The 21,499-nt window shown below is 42.4% G+C and overlaps 2 protein-coding genes across 6 annotated transcripts in view; one reads left to right on the top strand and one right to left on the bottom strand.

Moving 5' to 3' along the window:
• The window catches only part of sppl2 (signal peptide peptidase-like 2), a 48,064-nt gene extending 36,454 nt beyond the window's left edge, over positions 1–11,610 (bottom strand). For 3 of the 5 annotated variants that reach the window (XM_071376793.1, XM_071376796.1, XM_071376797.1), the window contains exons 1-5: positions 11,378–11,609; positions 7,761–7,877; positions 7,426–7,608; positions 5,428–5,517; positions 4,913–5,052 (exon numbers count right to left, since the gene is read on the bottom strand). In XM_071376793.1, the coding sequence (XP_071232894.1) occupies positions 4,913–5,052; positions 5,428–5,517; positions 7,426–7,608; positions 7,761–7,877; positions 11,378–11,425 (578 nt within the window). In that variant the 5' untranslated portion in view covers positions 11,426–11,609. Of the gene's footprint in view, positions 1–4,912; positions 5,053–5,427; positions 5,518–7,425; positions 7,609–7,760; positions 7,878–11,377 lie in introns of all 5 variants that reach the window. The other 2 variants (XR_011671890.1, XM_071376794.1) reach the window with 2 other exon arrangements.
• Positions 11,611–11,763: 153 nt separating this feature from the next.
• LOC139559679 (U6 snRNA-associated Sm-like protein LSm7) lies at positions 11,764–20,464 on the top strand. Its single transcript, XM_071375884.1, has 4 exons — positions 11,764–11,991; positions 19,033–19,147; positions 19,384–19,455; positions 19,735–20,464. Exons 1-4 carry the CDS (start codon positions 11,986–11,988, stop codon positions 19,875–19,877), a joined length of 336 nt encoding a protein of 111 aa, XP_071231985.1. The 5' UTR covers positions 11,764–11,985; the 3' UTR covers positions 19,878–20,464.
• The last annotated feature ends 1,035 nt before the right edge of the window (positions 20,465–21,499 follow it).

Below are 21,499 nucleotides of genomic sequence, written 5' to 3'. Positions count from 1 at the left end.
CTATTCACATTGCCCCCCTCTCCACACCACTGCCACTCTCTGTTGTCATCTATGCATAGTCACTTTAATTTACTCTACCTACATGTACATACTACCTCAACTAACCAGTGATCCCACACATCGACTCTGTACCGGCACTCCCCCTGTATATATTGTTATTTTTTTTACTGCTCCTCTTTAATCTCTTATTCTTATCCGTATTATTTGGAACTGCACTGTCGGTTAGGGGCTTGTAAGTAAGCATTTCACTGTAAGGTCTACACCGGTTGTATTCGGCGCATGTGACTAATAAAATTTGATTTGATTTAAATTAAAATCTGCTGCAAATTTGGATTCCATCCCATCTCAAAATCGAATGGTTTTGACTTTTCGCGTCGGCCATGCAGTGCGCCTCGCAAACGCGATTGCCGTCCTCGTTATGAAATTATCAACTTTACCCTGTTCATCTACAAATGACCAAATGCACTGATTGTTTAAAGCATAACTACCAAAACCATTGCTGATGGTGAACCTGATCAAAATAAAATATATTGTAAGCACTGTTCAGCAGGTATAGCCAGATGAGTTGTCTTCAGAAGCTTACTTTTATACCAGTAAAACACCATTTTAAAACCACGCATAGATCACAATAACCTAGCAAATCACATATGTTGTCACTCAACTAATAAAGCCTAATATCACGCAAGCCATTTTAGCATTTGAATGCTGAAAGTGCAGCACAGATGTGCAAGATCATGAACCGGCCCGACTACCTCGGTCTGCGAGGGAAGCTGTTTGACAAGGCTACTGATATTGCATGGGGTTATCCGGCATGCAAAATGACTTGTAGATTAATGACTGTCAACCCAGTTACATGCAGTTCGACACTTAAAGAGAGGATGCATCAGTTGTCACAAAAGATGAGCGGGGCCTCCCGAGTGGTGCAGTGGTCTAAGGCCAGAGATTCTGGGTTCGAGTCTAGGCTCTGTCGCAGCCGGCCGCGACCGAGAGACTCATGGGGCGGCGCACAATTGGCCCAGCGTCGTCCGGGTTAGGGGAGGGATGTCCTTGTCCCGTCGCACACTAGCGACTCCTGAGGCGGACCGCGTGCAGTGCACGCTGACACGGTCGCTAGGTGTACGGAGTTTCCTCCGACACATTGGTGCAGCTGCCTTCCGGGTTAAAGGGGTAGTGTCAAGAAGCAGTGCGCCTTGGTTGGGTTGTGTTTCGGAGGATACACGGCTCTCGACCTTCGCCTCTCCCGAGTCCATACGGGAGTTGCAGCGATGAGACAAGACTAACTACCAATTGGATACCACAAAATTGGGGAGAGAAAGGGGTAAAAAAAATATTTAAAAACTTAACAAACCCCCAAAAAATTGCTAAACATTTTAGCAAATCGGCAATTTGTAGCTTTTTAATCTATTTTCTGACAGGTGCGCGGTGCAGGTGCACGGTCCGATGCACTTGTACCTTAAACATTTGAATCAGGGACTGATGCGTATCGGTGAATCATTACATCCCAAATGATAACCCTTGATAATTAAACCGTGGTCTTGTAGTCTCAGAGCACACTGCTTTCCACAACTGTCTGTTGGAGTGGCTTAGGGTGGTATAGCGGTCTACGCTGCTGCCTCCAGATCACATATACTGCTGCAGCATTGATTTGAATCTGGCCCAATGCCATTTCAGCGCACACCCTCTCCTCTATTTCTCTCTACCTCTTTCCTATCCAAAAAACAAAAAAACATGTGACTCGTTAATATCATTCATTCATACATTTATGTTTGGTTTCTGAGCTTGAACTATTATTAATCATCAGTTATAAAAGAGACATGAGGGGTGCCATAATGAAGCTGGGGAGAGGCTGAGTGCAGGGAAAATGGTCACATGTGGAAGTCCTGATAAGGGGAGGAACTGTTTAAGGCCCATTTCACTCAGCTCCCTGCCTAGCAATAAGGATGCAATGTGTAGTGATAAGGAAGAGACTCCACCAAAAGTTGGGTATGTATACTACCACGGGTGAAACCATGTCTTTGTCTAATGCAGCTGTATTGAACCTCTGGGCAGAAAAACTTGGTTTAAAGCTTTCATAGTGTCCGATGAGTTTGTACTCTGAAAATTAGAAACTATTTATCTATATATACAGTTGAAGTCGGAAGTTTACATACACCTTAGCCAAATACATTTAAACTCAGTTTCACAATTCCTAAAATTTAATCCTAGTAAAGATTCCCTGTCTTAGGTCAGTTAGCATCACCACTTTATTTTAAGAATGTAAAATGTCAGAATAATAGTAGAGAATGATTTATTTCAGCTTTTATTTCTTTCATCACATTCCCAGTGGGTCAGAAGTTTACATACACTCAATTAGTATTTGGTAGCATTGCCTTTAAATTGTTTAACTTGGGTCAAACGTTTCAGGTAGCCTTCCACAAGCTTCCCACAATAAGTTGGGTGAATTTTGGCCCATTCCTCCTGACAGTGCTGGTGTAACAGTCAGGTTTGTAGGCCTCCTTGCTCGCACACGCCTTTTCAGTTCTGCCCACACATTTTCTATGGGATTGAGGTCAGGGCTTTGTGATGGCCACTCCAATACCTTGACTTTGTTGTCGTTAAGCCATTTTGCCACAACTTTGGAAGTATGCTTGGGGTCATTGTCCATTTGGAAGACCCATTTGCGACCAAGCTTTAACTTCCTGAATGATGTCTTGAGATGTTGCTTCAATATATCTACATAATTTTCCTACCTCATGATGCCATCTATTTTGTGAAGTGCACCAGTCCCTCCTGCAGCAAAGCACTCCCACAACATGATGCTGCCACCCCCCTGCTTCACGTTTGGGATGGTGTTCTTCGGCTTGCAAGCATCCCCCTTTTCCCTCCAAACATAACGATGGTCATTATGGCCAAACAGTTCTATTTTTGTTTCATCAGACGAGAGGACATTTCTCCAAAATGTACAATCTTTGTCCCCATGTGCAGTTGCAAACCGTAGTCTGGCTTTTTTATGGTGGTTTTGGAGCAGTGGCTTCTTCCTTGCTGAGCAGCCTTTCAGGTTATGTCGATATAGGACTCGTTTTACTGTGGATATAGATACGTTTGTACCCGTTTCCTCCAGCATCTTCACAAGGTCCTTTGCTGTTGTTCTGGGATTGATTTTCACTTTTCGCACCAAAGTACGTTCATCTCTAGGAGACAGAACGCGCCTCTTTCCTGAGCGGTATGACGGCTGCATGGTCCCATGGTGTTTATACTTGTGTACTATTGTTTGTACAGATGAACGTGGTACCTTCAGGCATTTGGAAATTGCTCCCAAGGATGAACCAGACTTGTGGAGGTCTACAATTTATTTTCTGAGGTCTTGTCTGATTTCTTTTGATTTTCCCATGATGTCAAGCAAAGAGGCACTGAGTTTGAAGGTAGGCCTTGAAATACATCCATGGGTACACCTCTAATTGATTCAAATGATGACAATTAGCCTATCAGAAGCTTTTAATGCAATGACATCATTTTCTGGAATTTTCCAAGCTGTTTAAAAGCACAGTCAACTCAGTGCATGTAAACTTCTGACCCACTGGAATTGTGATACAGTGAATTATAAGTGAAATAATCTGTCTGTAAACAACTGTTGGAAAAATGACTTGTGTCATGCACAAAGTAGATGTCTTAACTATAGTTTGTTAACAAGAAATGTTTGTAGTGGTTGAAAAACGAGTTTTAATGACTCCAACCTAAGTGTATGTAAACTTCGGACTTCAACTGTACACACACACACACACAGTACTAGTCAAAAAAATGTGGACACCTACTCATTCAAGGGTTTTTCTTCCTTTTTACATTGTAGAAGTGAAGACATCAAAACTTTGAAATAAGACATATGCAATCATGTAGTAACGAAAGAAATTGCTAAACAAATCAAAATATAAAATATATTTGAGATTCTTCAAAGTAGCCACCCTTTGCCTTGATGACAGCTTTGTACACTCTTGGCTTTCTCTCAACAAGCTTCATGAGGTAGTCACCTGGAATGCATTTTAATTAACAGGTGTGCCTTCTTAAAAGTTAATTTGTGGAATTTCTTTCCTTCTTATTGCGTTTGAGCCAAACAGTTGTGTTGTGACAAGGTAGGGGTGTTCTTGCCATTATGGGAAGAACAGCTCAAATAAGCAAAAAGAAACGACAGTCCATCATTACTTTAAGACATAAAGGTCAGTCAATCCAGAAAACGTCAATAACTTTGAACGTTTCTTCAAGTGCAGTCGCAAAAAAACATCAAGCGCTATTTATTTAGAATTCAAGGCACACTTAACTACCATGGCTACCACAGCATTCTGCAGCGATACACCATCCATCTGGTTTGCGCTTAGTGGGACTATCATTTGTTTTTCAACAGGACAATGACCCAACACACCTCCAGGCGGTGTAAGGGCTATTTGACCAAGAAGGAGAGTGATGGAGTGCTGCATCAGATGACCTGGCCTCAACAGTCCCCCGACATCAACCCAATTGAGATGGTTTTGGATGAGTTGGACTGCAGAGTAAAGGAAAAGCAGCCAACATGTGCTCAGCATATCTGGGAACTCCTTCAAGATTGTTGGAAAAGTATTCCAGGTGAAACTGGTTGAGAGAATGCCAAGCTGTCATCAAGGCAAAGGGTGGCTACTTTGAAGAATCTAACATCTAAAATATACACTTTTTTGGGGTACTACATGATTCCATATGTGTTATGTCATAGTGTTGATGTCTTCACTATTATTCTACAATGTAAAAATAGTACAAATAAAGAAAAACCCTTGAATGAGTAGGTGTCCATACTGTACATATCTGCCACACTTCTTGATGTCCTTGCTGATACTACTACCACATGTCTCACTTGTTGTTGTCCTTACTGCTACTACTACTACTACTACTGGACTACTACCGGTCTTACTTCTTGATGTCCTTGCTGCCGGCCCAGTATCCTCCGATGGCCACTGTCCCCACAGCCATGAGGAAGATGACGACCATGTTGTAGTCCAGGAACGGCTCGCTCGGGGCGTACATGGCCACCTCTTGGCCCGGTCCAAACGTCTGCAGGGGACAGGAACATGGCATTTGGGTCAATTTATTGATATTTGTTAGTCAAGTTAATTGTCAAACATTACGTTTGTTTGAACAGAGTCACATACAGGAGGATGCAACATGCCAACGGCGGCAGATAAAACATGTCATAAATAGAACTGACCTGGTACCTTATCCTCAATGCGTTCTCTACATGTTAGAGAAATCTCTGATCTATAAGATATATGCTTTACGGAACATTGCACAATCCCACATTGTGCCTTGCTGAACAGTGTTGATGTAGCCTGGTCCCAGATCTGTTTGTGCCATCATTCCACTCCTTGTCATGCCAAACAAGCATGATGGCTGGTACCTAGGCTAATATTGGTTGGTCTCCCCTCTCACCTTACTGATGTCCAGCATGTCAGTGTAGCTGAGCAGCGCCACAGGGATGTCAATCTTCTCATACTGAGTCTTGTTTCCTGCCGGTGGGGTCTTATCAGGAAAAATAAATGAGCAAATACTGTACAGAACCAAAAGCCTTTTGGAAAAATCTATATTCAATCTATTATTCATACACCAAGTAGGCTACTAGGACAGATACACACGATGTCCTACAGTCACCTCCAAAATAATTGGCACCCTTGACAAAGCAAAAAAGTCTGTATAAAATAAATAATACAAATACTGTGCTATATTGTATGCTAAAATTATATTATGTTAAACTAATGCAATTGCTCAGAGAAATATTTTTGTTTAACAAGTAAAACAACCAGAAAATAGGTGTCAAAATTATTGGCAGCCCTGTTTTTAATACTCCGGCATATTTTTCAAAAATATTTCATGAATTTGGAGAACACATTGGGAAGGATCTTAGACCATTCCTCCAAACATAATATTTCCAGATCCTTGATATCCTTCAGTCTGCACTTATGGACCGCCCTCTTCCATTTAAACCACAGATTTCTAAAATCAGGTTCGAGTCAGGAGACAGATGGCCAATGCAAAATGTGGATTTTGTGGTCAATTAACCATTTCATTGTGAATTTTGAAGTGTACTTGGGGTTATTGATCCACAAGTTTCAGCCTCCTGGCAGAATCAGACAGGTTTTTGGCTAAAATATCCTGGTACTTGTTCAGGTCAACGGCATCAGGAACTCTACCAAGGGCCCCAGGACCAGTGGAAGCAAATCAGCCGCATAACATCAAAAGATCCACCACCATATAGGTAGGTACCAGTAGGTATGAGGATATTTTCTGCATACTTATTTTGACGCCAAACCCACCACTGGTGTATGTGGTTTTGAGACTTAGTGACCCGAAGATACCAAGATCTGTAATTTTCCAACTTTGGCTCTTAGATTTTTCTTTGACTCCCAAACCATCTTCTTCACTGTGCATGGGGACACTTGCGTCCAATACCAGGCAAGTTGACCACTGTTCCAGTGGTTTTAAACTTCTTAATTGTTGCCCTAATAGTGGTAAGTGTTCATTTTTCTAGCAATTTTTGTTGTACCTAATGCCTGATTTATGAAGGCGAACAACCATTTGTCTTTTCTTTGCCTTTTCTCATGGTGATGGATAACACGTTGTACATGCGTGTTACCAAATTTTTAGACCCCCAGTGAAACGGGAAGACATGGAAGGCCACAATACAGTACAAACTGACATTATTCTTATTTTTTTAAGTAGAATGTTATTGCAGATTTCATTTTGTTTGATTTAATTTCTAAGAATCTTTAGGGGTGCCAATAATTTTGACACACCTTTGAGAAAACATATATTACTTCTTAAACAAAATCTATTTCTCAAAGCAATTGTATAATTTTTCATACAATATAGCACAGTGTATTTATATAATTTATTTATAGTATTTTTTGCTCATCTTTATCAAGGGTGCCAATAATTTGTGGTGACTGTATAACCTGAATACTAAGGTGTGTTCCAATGCTCTTATCCTGCTTCTCTCCTTCCAAGCCTATTAGAACTGCAGTAGTGAAGATCAAAGGAAACAGGAGAGATCGCTAAAGAACATAGACAAGTATGGAACCACAGGCTAACATGATAGGACTTGCTGAATGATATAGTTTGACTCTTACTAGCCTGTCTTTTCTGAATGATATGAGTTGATTCATGCCAGCCTGTCTATGATATGAGTAGTCTCTTACCAGCTTGTCTTTGCTAAATGAGTTGACTCTTACCAGCCGGTCTTTGCTGAATGATATGACCAGTAATGTAGTTGTAAATGCTGATTGCCATTCGCAGTAAGTAAAGTTGCGCTCCCTATACTTTCAATGCCTTTTTTTCTGCAAAAGGTGGGTGAACACAAATTTGGTTTTACCCTCCAATACACCATTGGATGACTCTTACCAGCCCGTCTTTGAAGAACGATTCACCTCTTACCAGTCTGTCTTTGCTGATGATGAGCAGGCCTTTAGCTCCGTTGAGCTGGGCCAGGCGGACCTTCTCGTAGAAAGTGCAGTTCCCCCTCATTACCATGGGGATACGATTGGGGAAGCCCCCCTCCGGGACGTCCGATGAGGAACACAGGACTGACGGTGTCAGGTCATAGATCTGGAGACGGGACTGGAGACAAAGGATAGGTTAACAATGTGGGCTGCTCGCAATGTTTCAACTTGTCAGGGCGGCTGTGTTTCGAGAGTATCCAGCATAGAGCACAAACACACACAAATGTTTGTCCGACATCTCTCGAGAAGTTAGGTTACTCCACCACGTACTGCTTTGTTGAGGTGCTGAGGTAGACGAGCCCACTGGGAGTTGAAGAAGATGCAGTAATCTTTTCCTTTGCTCTGGCCTTTGTTTCTGAAATGGGCCATGCCGTATTCCCCGACAACCTTGCATAAGAGAATGAAGATTATTAACAGACGGTGACAGTGGTCAGAAGAACTGAAGATGTTTCATAGACTGGCCTTGACCTTGATAATGACTCTCAGTTCCATTACATTACACGTAAGAGTCGTTGGACGAAGGTGTAATGTTCAGACCGAGCCCCGACACTCAATCAGAACCAGTGGAGGCTGCTGAGGGGAGGACGGCTCATAATAACGGCTGGAATGGAGTCAAAGGAGTGGTATCAACCACATGGAAACCACGTCTTTGATGTGTAGGATACCATTCCATTGACTCCATTCAAGACATTATTATGAGCCGTCCTCCCCTCAGTAGCCCCCACTGATCTGAACATTAAACACGCATCGCTTGCAGTAAGCATAAGGACCGTATCTTTCATATAAGCAAGAAATCATTTTTTTTAAACTACAGGTTAAATTGACTCACACTTTTACAGGGTTAGTGTTCCCACACAGCCATATCTCCATGTTAGAGCACGTTTACGGAAGACAGAGGGACTACCTGTCCTAATTAGCTCTCTAGCATGCTCCGAACACCTGTGTAACGGAAGAAGGCCGCCAGAAGCGTGTTGTCACCAAAAATATACTGTCGGCTGCAACTGTGATGAAGCCGGTTATAACACTGTACTGTAAGTGTATATTTTGCATTTGACAAATTATTTTGATGTAATATTAAAGGGCTTTATGTTTCTAGAACGGTATCTAAATTGAGAATCGACACACGTTTAGATGGAGTATTTTGCTGTTTTGGCTGCCAGAGCCAGTCTACCTCTGAAAATAACAAGGTCCTTGGACTTAAGTGACAATCAGCAGTAGAAACAATAACAAAGGCGTGTCCCCGCCCCTGTTTCGGTAAAAAGCTGATAGGGCTGGAGAAATGTAACCACCCTCAAATTCATAGACAGAGCTACGATGCAAGGACTGACCATAAATGATATCAAAATTATAGTTTTAACCTCTACGGGATCGGTGTCTCCCCCCACGGGATGGAAGAGCTAACGTGCGCTAATGTGAGTCGCATGACGTTTTAAGTAACAAGAACATTTCCCAGGACATAGACATGTCTGATATGGGCAGAAAGCTTAAATTCTTGTTAATCTAACTGCAGTCCAATTTACAGTAGCTATTACAGCGAAAGAATACCATGCTATTGTTTGAGGAGAGTGCACAGTTATGAACGTGAAAATGTATTAATAAACCAATTAGGCACATTTGGGCAGTCTTGATAAAACATTTTGAGCAGAAATGCAATGGTTCATTGGATCAGTCTAAAACGTTGCACATACACTGCTGTCATCTAGTGGCCAAAATCTAAATTGAGCCTAACCTGGAATAATACATTGAACTTTCTCTTGCATTTCAAAGATGATTAAATTTAAAAAACACTCCTCTGTAAAGTGGTCATCTCTGTAAACCCGTCGCAAGACCCACTAGTTGATGCTTATTTACAAAACTCTTAGGCCTCACTCCCCCCTATCTGTGATATCTACTGCAGTCATCATCCTCCACATACAACAACCGTGTTGCCAGTCACATTCTGTTAAAGCTCCCCAAAGCACACACATCCATGGGTTGGTCTCCTTTTCAGTTTGCTGCAGCTAGCGACTGGAACGAGCTGCAACAAACACTCAACTGGACTGTTTTATCTCCATCTCTTATTTCAAAGACTCAATCATGGACACTCTTACTGACAGTTGTGGCTGCTACGCGTGATGTATTGTTGTCTCTACCTTCTTGCCTTTGTGCTGTTGTCTGTGCCCAATAATGTCTAGCATGTTTTGTGCTGCTACTATGTTGTGTTGCTGCCATGTTGTTGTCATGTGGTGTTGCTACCATGCTATGTTGCCATAGGTCTCTCTTTATGTAGTGTTGTGGTGTCTCTCTTGTCGTGATGTGTGTTTTGTCCTATATTTTTAATCCCAGCCTGGTTGTGAATGAAGTTGTCAAGGAAGTGAATTTGTGTTTATTCAGGACCTACCCTCCGTATGGAGCCTCTGGTTCGCATTTCCAGAGCAAGCATAAATTGTCTTTAAGACTGGCCACACTAAAGTTAACTGTTGGTGCGGTGCAGTACTGCATCTTTCTAACACCAGTTAACGTTAGCTAGCTAGCTTTACTCTTATGCACAAGCTTAGCTAGATATTTCTCAAAGTGACAATACCAGCAGACACGATATGAGAGGTGTATAAACGATTAGGAAATTCATCTTAAACCACCGCGATACTTAAATGATCAAAGTCATGTCACACAAGGATTTACAGAGGACGTCTAGCAGACCCTGAGTGGCGCAGCGGTCTAACATGCTGAACAGACCACCCGCGTGCGTCTTCGCGCGCATGTTGATTTTGTCCACCCACACTAGACGCGATCAGGACACAGGTTGAAATATCAAAATAAACTCTGAACCAACTACATTAATTTGAAGACAGGTCGAAAAGCATTAAACATTTATGGCAATTTAGCTCGCTAGCTTTCTGTTGTCCTGGGATATAAAAATGTGGTTGTTATTTTACCTGAAATGCACAAGGCCCTCTACTCTGACAATTAATCCACAGATAAAGGGGTAAACTGAGTTAGTTTTTAGTAATCTCTCCTCCTTCTGGCTTCTTCTTCTTTGGGCTTTATATGGCGGTTGGCAACCAACTTTAAGGTGCATTACCACTACCAACTGGACTGGAGTGTGGACCTCAGTTCATCTTTCAATCACCCAAGTGGGTATTTGCTCCTAAAAACCAATGAGGAGATGGGAGAGGCAGGACTTGCACATGTCAAGTGTCACACATAGAACCAAGTTCTATTTTAGCGTCTGGGTACGGAGACGCTCGTTGATGCACACGCGATGCGAGCGGTGTGGTCAGCATGTAATGCACTGCATCGCAGTGCTAGAGGTGTCACTACAGACCCGGGTTCAATCACGGGCTGTATCACAACCGGCCGTGATCAGGATTCCCATGTGGCAGCGCACAATTGGCCCAGCATCGTCAGGGTTTGGGGAGGGTTCGTTGTAAAAAACAATTTGTTCTTAACTGACTTGCCAGTTAAATAAAGGTTAAATAAATACACAATAAAAAGAGCCCTGTGTAGCTACGAATATTCTCAGCGCCCTACTGTACCTCGACTAACCTGTATCCCAGCACATTGACTCGGTACCGGTACCCCCTATATATAGCCTCGTTATTGTTATGTAATTTTCTTGTGTTACTTTTTGATTTGATTTAGTTTATTTACTAAATATCTTCTAAACTCTATTTCTTTAACTGCATTGTTGTTGTTTTTTAAAGTACGCATTTCACGGTAAGGTCTACACCTGCTGTATTCGGCGCATGTGACAAATAAAATGTGATTTGATTTGTACTCAATCGTTGGGGTATGTTAGCATGCACACTAATTAACACCTCGACAAAAGTACAAGTACTGACTGTTTAGATTGTTTTACAGATTAAGGCCACACAATATTGGGTGAATAGACATGAGACCAATCTCACCTGTTTTATGAGAATAACTCCCCAAACCAGGTTTAGCGAAACCTTCATGTTGCTTAGCTTATTGTTATCTCCCCATTACCCGCACTGCTCTGGTCCGGTCGTGCCTAGTTACCACAGCCACAAAATCATAAGTATGGCTAAACTCCGCCTATTTCTAAAAAGTATCTTCTTAAAATCTGATTTTAAACCGAACCTTAACTACACTGCTAACCTTATGCCTTAAATTAAGACCAAAAAGCTAATTTTTGTTTTCATTAATTTGTATGATACCCACTGCTCAACACCAGCTGTTTTGCCAGCTCCCGCCCATATTAACAAATGCGTTTATCATTGGTTGATTTTGATCCATCGCCGAGGTATATACATTTTGATTGGTTTACATCGATGCCAATGAAATTATTGCGATAAAATCCAGGTGTTTTCTGTCAGCATACTAGCTAAACTTGTGGTTTACAATACATTGACGAGTTAAAATTGGTCTAAAAATAGGCTAAATTTGATTTAATGTATATAGAAACAACTTGAAACAGCTGAGCTAAAAATTGATTATTTTGCTTCTTCCGGGTCAAGGGTTGGAGTTCGAAAGACTTGGCTGGAACAGTTTAAAAATGGCGGTGAGTCAATCATATCTTCCATAAACTTTTTTTAAATCGTCGTAAACTATTTATTGACTATTGTATATTATTTACTTAGCGATTGGAAATACGTGTCTCTTTCAATCTAGCATCAGTATTCTGGTAACTAGCAAGTGAGGGCAGAGTAGACATATTTGGGAGCGTGCTGTTTAGATTGCATCGTGTTGTCAATGAAACCGACAAAAGAAAAAATATCCACCCACTTGAATACATCTCTTGAAACCCCGTTGGGACGTTGCAGATGACGACAATATATTCAGCAAAACGTGCAACGTTAGACTACATAAGAAAATTCCGTATAGACATAAAAAAAAACGATCATCAAATGAACTCAAGTTGTCTGAGAATGATGGGCCGTCTACTACAAAAACCAAACAGGGCATATTTGGTAGAGGCTTTTATACTGAACTAACATTTTAACGCAACATGTAAAGTGTTGGTCCCATGTTTCATGAGCTGAAATAAAATATCCCAGAAATGTTATATGCGCTCAAATCGTATTTCTAAAATGTTGTGCACAACTGTTTACATCCCTGTTAGCAGTGTTTGACTTAGGGTGGAAGAAGTGCATGAGCTGTCTTTTTCCAAATCGGTCCATTAGACTATGTTAACTGAAATTCACAAATGACATTATGCTAGACAGACCTGATTATTCACTGTTAACGGTTTATACAAATTTTCCATGACTTCTAACCAAATGTTCATAACTATTATTATAGCCTACATGAAAAAGTAAGTATTATTGGCACTGGAAAGTTGCTCTGTGTGATGTAGACATACCACCTTCTACAGTGGTTGTGCCCTTAATCAAGGCACTTAGTCCCTCACGTAGAACTGCACTGTTAGTCACATGTTGTTAACATGTGGTCAACCCTCCATCTGGAGAGCTCCTGCTTGTGCAGGCTTTTTCAACATTACAACCAAATACATTTGTCTTTATAAAATTATTCCCCCATTCAATAAATCAGGGATCAAATGGATACAGTAGGCTACTTCAAAGCAAGATATCTAACTAGGCATGTTTATATATAAGGCTGAAATACTAATGCTTCTGGGGAGATCTATGCACAGCAAGTTATTTGTCAATTAGGCTACTCCTAGAATATTTTTAACGTTGTCGCAATGACATGGCTAATGTTTAATAGAGGAGAATCCCAGCTTTCCAACTGTGCAGGTGTATTTAGGCTCTACAGTGCAGGTGGAAAGGCAACAACGAAATGAATGCTTAGTTAGCTATAGTTACCTAGCGAGACAACTGCTACTAGTTATGTTTTGAATTGGTGATCTAGTTAGTCTGTCGTTATTTTATACCTGCTTCTGAAATGTTGCACTCTCTCTCTCGGGCAACAGCCCACTGGCACACACGCAGCACCATAGACCTGCACTGAAGGGTCATTCCGATATCATCCGGCGCCGAAACGAGATGGCCGCCTCGCTTCGCGTTCCTTGGAAAATATGCAGTATTTTGTTTTTTTATGTGTTATTTCTTACATCGGTACCCCAGGTAATCTTAGGTTTCATTACATACAGTCGGGAGGAACTACTGAATATACGATTAACGTCAACTCATCATCGTTCCTACCAGGAATATGACTTTCCCGAAACGGATCCAGTGTTTTGCCTTCCACCCAATACAATGGATCTGATCCCAGCCGGCGACCCTGTGCGACGCCGTAAAAGGGGCAAACGAGGCGGTCTCCTGGCCAGGCTTCGGAGACGGGCACATCGCGCTCCACTCCCTAGCATACTACTCACCAATGTCCAGTCTCTTGACAATAAGGTTGATGAAATCCGAGCACGGGTAGCATTCCAGAGAGACATCAGGGATTGCAACGTGCTCTGCTTCACGGAAACATGGCTAACTCAAGAGACGCTAACGGAGTCGGTGCAGCCAGCTGGTTTCTTCATGCATCGCGCCGACAGAAACAAACATCTTTCTGGTAAGAAGAGGGGCGGAAGGGGGTATGCCTTATGATTAACGAGACGTGGTGTGATCATCATAACAACACACAGGAACTCAAGTCATTCTGTTCACCTGATCTAGAACTCCTCACAATAAAATGTCGACCGCATTATCTACCAAGGGAATTCTCTTCGATCATAATCACAGCCGTATATATTCCCCCCCAAGCAGACACATCGATGGCCCTGAACGAACTTTATCTGACTCTTTGTAAACTGGAAACCACACACCCTGAGGCTGCATTCATCGTAGCTGGGGATTTTAACAAGGCTAATCTAAAAACAAAACTCCCTAAATTCTATCAGCATATCGATTGTGCTACCAGGGCTGGAAAAACCCTAGATCATTGTTATACTAATTTCCGCGACGCATATAAGGCCCTCCCCCGCCCCCCTTTCGGAAAAGCTGACCACGACTCCATTTTGTTGATTCCAGCCTACAAACAGAAACTAAAACAACAAGCTCCCGCGCTCAGGTCTGTTCAACGCTGGTCCGACCAATCTGATTCCACGCTTCAAGACTGCTTCGATCACGCGGATTGGAATATGTTCCGCGTTGCGTCCAACAACAATATTGACGAATATGCTGATTCGGTGAGCGAGTTCATTAGGAAGTGCATTGACGATGTCGTACCCACAGCAACGATTAAAACATTCCCAAACCAGAAACCGTGGATTGACGGCAGCATTCGCGTGAAACTGAAAGCGCGAACCACTGCTTTTAACCAGGGCAAGGTGACCGGAAGCATGACCGAATACAAACAGTGTAGCTATTCTCTCCGCAAGGCAATCAAACAGGCTAAGTCCCAGTACAGAGACAAAATCGAGTCGCAATTCAACAGCTCAGACACAAGAGGTATGTGGCAGGGTCTACAGTCAATCACGGATTACAAAAAGAAAACCAGCCCCGTCGCGGACCAGGATGTCTTGCTCCCAGACAGGCTAAACAACTTTTTTGCCCGCTTTGAGGACAATACAGTGCCACTGACACGGCCCCCTACCAAAACCTGCGGGCTCTCCTTCACTGCAGCCGAGGTGAGTAAAACATTTAAACGTGTTAACCCTCGCAAGGCTGCAGGCCCAGACGGCATTCCCAGCCGCGTCCTCAGAGCATGCGCAGACCAGCTGGCTGGTGTGTTTACGGACATATTCAATCAATCCTTATCCCAGTCTGCTGTTCCCACATGCTTCAAGAGGGCCACCATTGTTCCTGTTCCCAAGAAAGCTAAGGTAACTGAGCTAAACGACTACCGCCCCGTAGCACTCACTTCCGTCATCATGAAGTGCTTTGAGAGACTAGTCAAGGACCATATCACCTCCACCCTACCGGACACCCTAGACCCACTCCAATTTGCTTACCGACCCAATAGGTCCACAGACGACGCAATCGCAACCACACTGCACACTGCCCTAACCCATCTGGACAAGAGGAATACCCATGTGAGAATGCTGTTCATCGATTACAGCTCAGCATTTAACACCATAGTACCCTCCAAACTCGTCATCAAGCTCGAGACCCTGGGTCTCGACCCCGCCCTGTGCAACTGGGTCCTGGACTTCCTGACGGGCCGCCCCCAGGTGGTGAGGGTAGGTAACAACATCTCCACCCCGCTGATCCTCAACACTGGGGCCCCACAAGGGTGCGTTCTGAGCCCTCTCCTGTACTCCCTGTTCACCCACGACTGCGTGGCCATGCACGCCTCCAACTCAATCATCAAGTTTGCGGATGACACTACAGTGGTAGGCTTGATTACCAACAACGACGAGACGGCCTACAGGGAGGAGGTGAGGGCCCTCGGAGTGTGGTGTCAGGAAAATAACCTCACACTCAACGTCAACAAAACAAAGGAGATGATTGTGGACTTCAGGAAACAGCAGAGGGAGCACCCCCCTATCCACATCGACGGGTCAGTAGTGGAGAAGGTGGAAAGTTTTAAGTTCCTCGGTGTACACATCACGGACAAACTGAATTGGTCCACCCACACAGACAGCGTTGTGAAGAAGGCGCAGCAGCGCCTCTTCAACCTCAGGAGGCTGAAGAAATTCGGCTTGTCACCAAAAGCACTCACAAACTTCTACAGATGCACAATCGAGAGCATCCTGTCGGGCTGTATCACCGCCTGGTACGGCAACTGCTCCGCCCACAACCGTAAGGCTCTCCAGAGGGTAGTGAGGTCTGCAGAACGCACCACCGGGGGCAAACTACCTGCCCTCCAGGACACCTACACCACCCGATGTCACAGGAAGGCCATAAAGATCATCAAGGACAACAACCACCCAAGCCACTGCCTGTTCACCCCGCTATCATCCAGAAGGCGAGGTCAGTACAGGTGCATCAAAGCAGGGACCGAGAGACTGAAAAACAGCTTCTATCTCAAGGCCATCAGACTGTTAAACAGCCACCACTAACATTTAGCGGCCGCTGCCAACATACTGACTCAACTCCAGCCACTTTAAAAATGGGAATTGATGGAAATTATGTAAAAATGTACCACTAGCCACTTTAAACAATGCCACTTAATATAATGTTTACATACCCTACATTACCCATCGCATATGTATATACTGTACTCTATATCATCTACTGCATCTTGCCATCTTTATGTAATACATGTACCACTAGCCACTTTAAACTATGCCACTTTATGTTTACATACCCTACAGTACTCATCTCATATGTATATACCGTACTCTATACCATCTACTGCATCTTGCCTATGCCGTTCTGTACCACCACTCATTCATATATCTTTATGTACATATTCTTTATCCCTTTACACTTGTGTGTGTATAAGGTAGTAGTTGTGGAATTGTTAGGTTAGATTACTTGTTGGTTATTACTGCATTGTCGGAACTAGAAGCACAAGCATTTCGCTACACTCGCATTAACATCTGCTAACCATGTGTATGTGACTAATAAAATTTGATTTGATTTTGATATTGGCTGATATGTACTTGTTTAATTGATTGATCATATTTAAAGTGTGCTTTCATGAATTACATTTAACAGCAATTATGAAACTAATTTCCATGACTTTTTGTGACCGTACAAACCCTCATTTGACAATTTGGAACATCGCATCATGCCATTCAGGCTGGCACATTTTCAATCTGCGCAATCTCGAAAAGGCTACGGTGTCACACAGATTCACAGATTAGAGGCAAATAAACTTGAACAAAGCGGAATCAAGAAATGAATACCCAGTCTCCATTGCTATTCAAGGAAGATCCCGCATTCATTCCGCTTTGATCAACCTTTTTTGCCTTGGTGTGTGCATCTGGAGCCAGTGATAGGCTATTTTTGTTTTTTTATAGAGGAGCCGGTATGCAATTCCCCAAAAATTTGAAGTGTCAGTACAGCCTTCAAACAGCTCCCACCCAAGTCAAGCACTGCCTGTTAAGGAGCATTTCTCCTTTGCCAAGATATGCCACACCTGTTAGGTGGATGGATTATCAAGAAGCTGATTAAACAGCATGATCATTACACAGCTGCACCTTGTGCTGGGGACAATAAAAGGCCACAATGACACTGTCACTCATGTTTTGAGGGTGTGCAATTGGTAACAGCTGTTGCCAGAGAATTGAATGTTACTTTATCTCCCCGTACTATTTGCATTGTCCCCCACCTTTTTTTACGCTACTGCTACTCGCTGTTTATTTTCTATGCATAGTCACTTTACCCCTACCTACATGTACATGTTACCTAAATTACCTCGATTAACCTGTACGGTATCCCCTGTATATAGCCTTTGGATATATAATATATTGTTATTTTATAGCAATTTATCTCTTTTTTTCCCTCTTGAAAATGCATTGTTGGTTAAGGTCTTGTAAGTAAGCATTTCACGGTAAGGTCTACACCTGTTGCATTCGGCGCATGTGACAAATACAATTTGATTTGATAAGCCGACCACCAACGTCGTTTTAGAGAATTTGGCAGTACGTCCAACCGGCCTCACAACCACAGACCATCTGTAACTATACCAGCCCAGGACCACCCTGAACTCTTATGTCCATAATAATGTCATCATGTACTAGGCTACCCGTACTGTATCTGCCAGTTGTTGGCTAGAGTGCACGTGCCAAGACCAGAGTGGGCACAATCGCTATTTAATGCAATTTTTTTTTGTGACAAAACCATCAGTAGAGTTAAATGCGATGGAAACCCATTTAACTTTGTTTTTATTCGGTACAATTTAACCACAAATGTAATTTTTATGTGCACTACGTCATCATGCACAGCCTTTTATCTACAACAAGTCAATTTGATGGAAACACATTTGTGTTGGAAAATGTGCATATTGTTTTTAATGCCGATTTGTAGAATATTCACAAAAATCTGATGCCAATTGGATGGAAACCTAGCTAATGTTGTAGTTTTAAAGCAAGTTTTCTGCAATTCTACACATTTTGTGCAATTCTACTCCTTTTGCCATGGGGCAGAGATTTTTTTGTTGTTGCAGTTTTACAGCTTATTCCCATGCAATTCTACAAATTTTGTCATGAGTTATGCCATGTTAATATGATATTTGATTGAGAATGACCAACAAAATCAATGATGGCCCCCTTGAGATCCACGCCCCTGGGCATGTGCCTTGCATGCCTGTTGGTATTCATTGATGATTATTACAAGTTTAAATCGCTTGCAAGACTAACTACCATTCTAAAATATGTTAGCTGACATGGCTAAATAATTCAGTGACTGACATAACAAGAGAAACGTATCATGCACAACCACATTTTTTAAATTGCTCCTGGTGTATATACATTTATATATTTTTAGGTCGGGGCTTCCTTGCGGCCCTAAGCGACCGTTTATGTCGCTTATGTCTGGAACCGGCCCTGCATAAACTTATCCTAAACCACCTAATATATCGTCCACTATCTGTTCTATAGTTCTTACAAATTGAAAATAGGTGTCTTTCAGTCTAGTTACAGTATTCTGACCACTACTAGCGAGAGAGGGAGTGGGTTGAGATCTTTGTTAGTGTGAGGTGCAAACTCAGGACTGAATCATAGCAGTGTGCTAAATAAATATACTAAATGTTTTCCTTTCAGGACAGAAACCAGGACAGAAACAAGGAAGGAGAGAAGAAGAAGAAAGAGAGTATCTTTGACCTGTCAAAGTACATTGATAAACAAATCCGTGTGAAGTTTCAGGGAGGACGAGAGGGTAGGCCTAAATCAGTTTTTACCTTTTGATCTAGCTATTGAAAAGAAAGTGAAGATAACATTTACTTAGTCCTCTTCATTACGATGTGAAAACATGCAGCTTTCACAACAGAACACTGACAAACTTTTGCCTGTGTGGAAATGCTGTTCCATGACTGGCCACAGTCCTCATCCTTTTCTCTAGTGTTCTTCTCCCTGATTCCATTCAAGATAATAATCCAAATGTATTTGTCTCAGCCAGTGGAGTCCTGAAGGGGTTTGACCCCCTGTTGAACCTGGTATTGGACAGCACCATCGAGTACTTGCGGGGTATGTAGCAGAAACTAAGACTTGCTTGTATGACCTCATATCACTTCTACAGAAGTAAAAATGCACTCCTGGGTTTGTGACGAGACTGTTGCCCACAGACTTAAATGGAACACGTATGTGATGTAGCCCCTCAGTAAAAAAAAAAAAATTGACAATGAAACCAAAAGGTCATAACTTGCCAATTTTATAAAGAAGGTTGTGTTGGGTCATTCATGGTGTAGTTGCGCATACTGTCAATGACCTCTGGCCTGTTATGTCACTTCCTTCTGTTGTTTCCAGATCCTGACGACCAGTTCAAGTTGACTGAGGACACGCGGCAGCTGGGCCTGGTGGTTTGTAGAGGGACGTCCGTGGTGCTCATCTGTCCTCAGGATGGCATGGAAGCCATCCCCAACCCCTTCATCCAGCAGCAGGACGGATAGTCGGCCAGTCTCATTCCTCTCGGATAACCTCACAGTAGTCCAATTCCTGGGGTGTATGGCAATTGTATTTCCTTGATTCCTCGCATCCTCTACTTGCCTCCTTCGCAAAATGCATTGGAGAAGATCCGAGGGTGGGGAATGTAAGATTTACTCCATGTGCTTTGAGAAGGAGACAAGGAGGGAGGATGTGAGGATTCAATTAAATATAATTGAGATTAACTCCTATGCTCCCCTGTCCCATCTCCCCAAGGTGTACGTCATGTTTACAGCCCCACACGTCTTTGAGTCCCTATAATCAGGAAAATCATTTTGTTGTAATTTAGTTGGTGTTGCCAACCTGAATATTGATCTAGCAGGGTATGGTGTGATGGCATGTATTTTGTTTATAACTGAAGAATAGTGATTTAAATGTTATTTTTTGGCAGGGAAGTGTCTCTGACTGCAGATTTTTTGTTGTTGCTGTGATGATAAACACTGAAAATGGTTTTATTACTTTTTACTACTGTTTTCCCAGTCAGGCCAGGATTGAATGATATGGCATATTATGTTTTTACATTCCAAATGTAATACATTGACTATTTTCTTTATTCGTGTGTTTTGCATTGTCTTTGAGCTTAATGGAACATAGGGCCCAACTGGAGTAAATAATTGTGATTAATGAAACAGACCCATACACATGCCAAGCAGTGGCGATTTTAGCATTTGAATCTTGGTGGGGCAAAAAAAACAATTGGGATGCATGCTAGCAAACCCACAAGACTAAACATTAATTGCACTATAGCGGTGACAAACGATGCTCACAAACTGTTAGGGCCTACATAAAGCTGTCCCAATATAAACAGACAATGAGAAGCTCTTACAATATTCGATGATTACATTTCTCTAAAACAGGTTATAGGCTATATGTGCACCACCAAGTTAGAACAGTAGGCAAAATTAATTAGGTTGAGGCACATTGAACACCGTTTAGGTCTTTGCGTGTCAAAAAAGATACACGTCATATAGCGCTATTTGACGTGTTAAATAAGCTTTTAATTTGACATGTCAAATAACACAATTCTATCATAGAATGTTGTGTGTGCTGAATTTGTACGTGCAAGCCAAGCGCCAGCACCACGAGTGACACAACACTGAGCCAATCACGGCGTAACGCTCCAGATTTAGCTGGCTCGCCCCACCACCACAGAAAGCACTGAGCTAGGCTGAAACATCTGCACTTTGGAGCTGCCTTACTCAAGAAAACCATGTGTGTATGCAGCTTTATTAACTGAATTATATATCTTTTTTTACATTGTTTGCAAACTGATATGTGATATGTATTAATTCCAAAATAACATGTAAAACAGGCAAGCCCAAAAAATATAATTATTTATTTTTGCTACAAATGTGGAGCTCTGCCCCACCCGCCCTGGATGACGGGTCGCCACTGATGCCAAGATGTCCAAGTTATGGAAAAGATAATGTCATGTTTTAAAATGGATGAAAATGTGACACGTTGCAATTGTGGTGGGAACCAGGAAGCAACTGCTTTGGAATGCCTGACAAGGGTGAAGGAGAATGAGGTGGCCAAAGTCAGGGCTGTCCAGAGCATTTCACATGCAGCGGTTGTTAAAAGGGTTGAG

The sequence above is a fragment of the Salvelinus alpinus genome, chromosome 30, assembly GCF_045679555.1.
Source record: "Salvelinus alpinus chromosome 30, SLU_Salpinus.1, whole genome shotgun sequence".
In the NCBI taxonomy this organism is placed as follows: Eukaryota; Metazoa; Chordata; class Actinopteri; order Salmoniformes; family Salmonidae; genus Salvelinus; species Salvelinus alpinus.
Note: the sequence above shows the minus strand (reverse complement) of the source record. Positions and strands in the feature narration are given on the sequence as shown.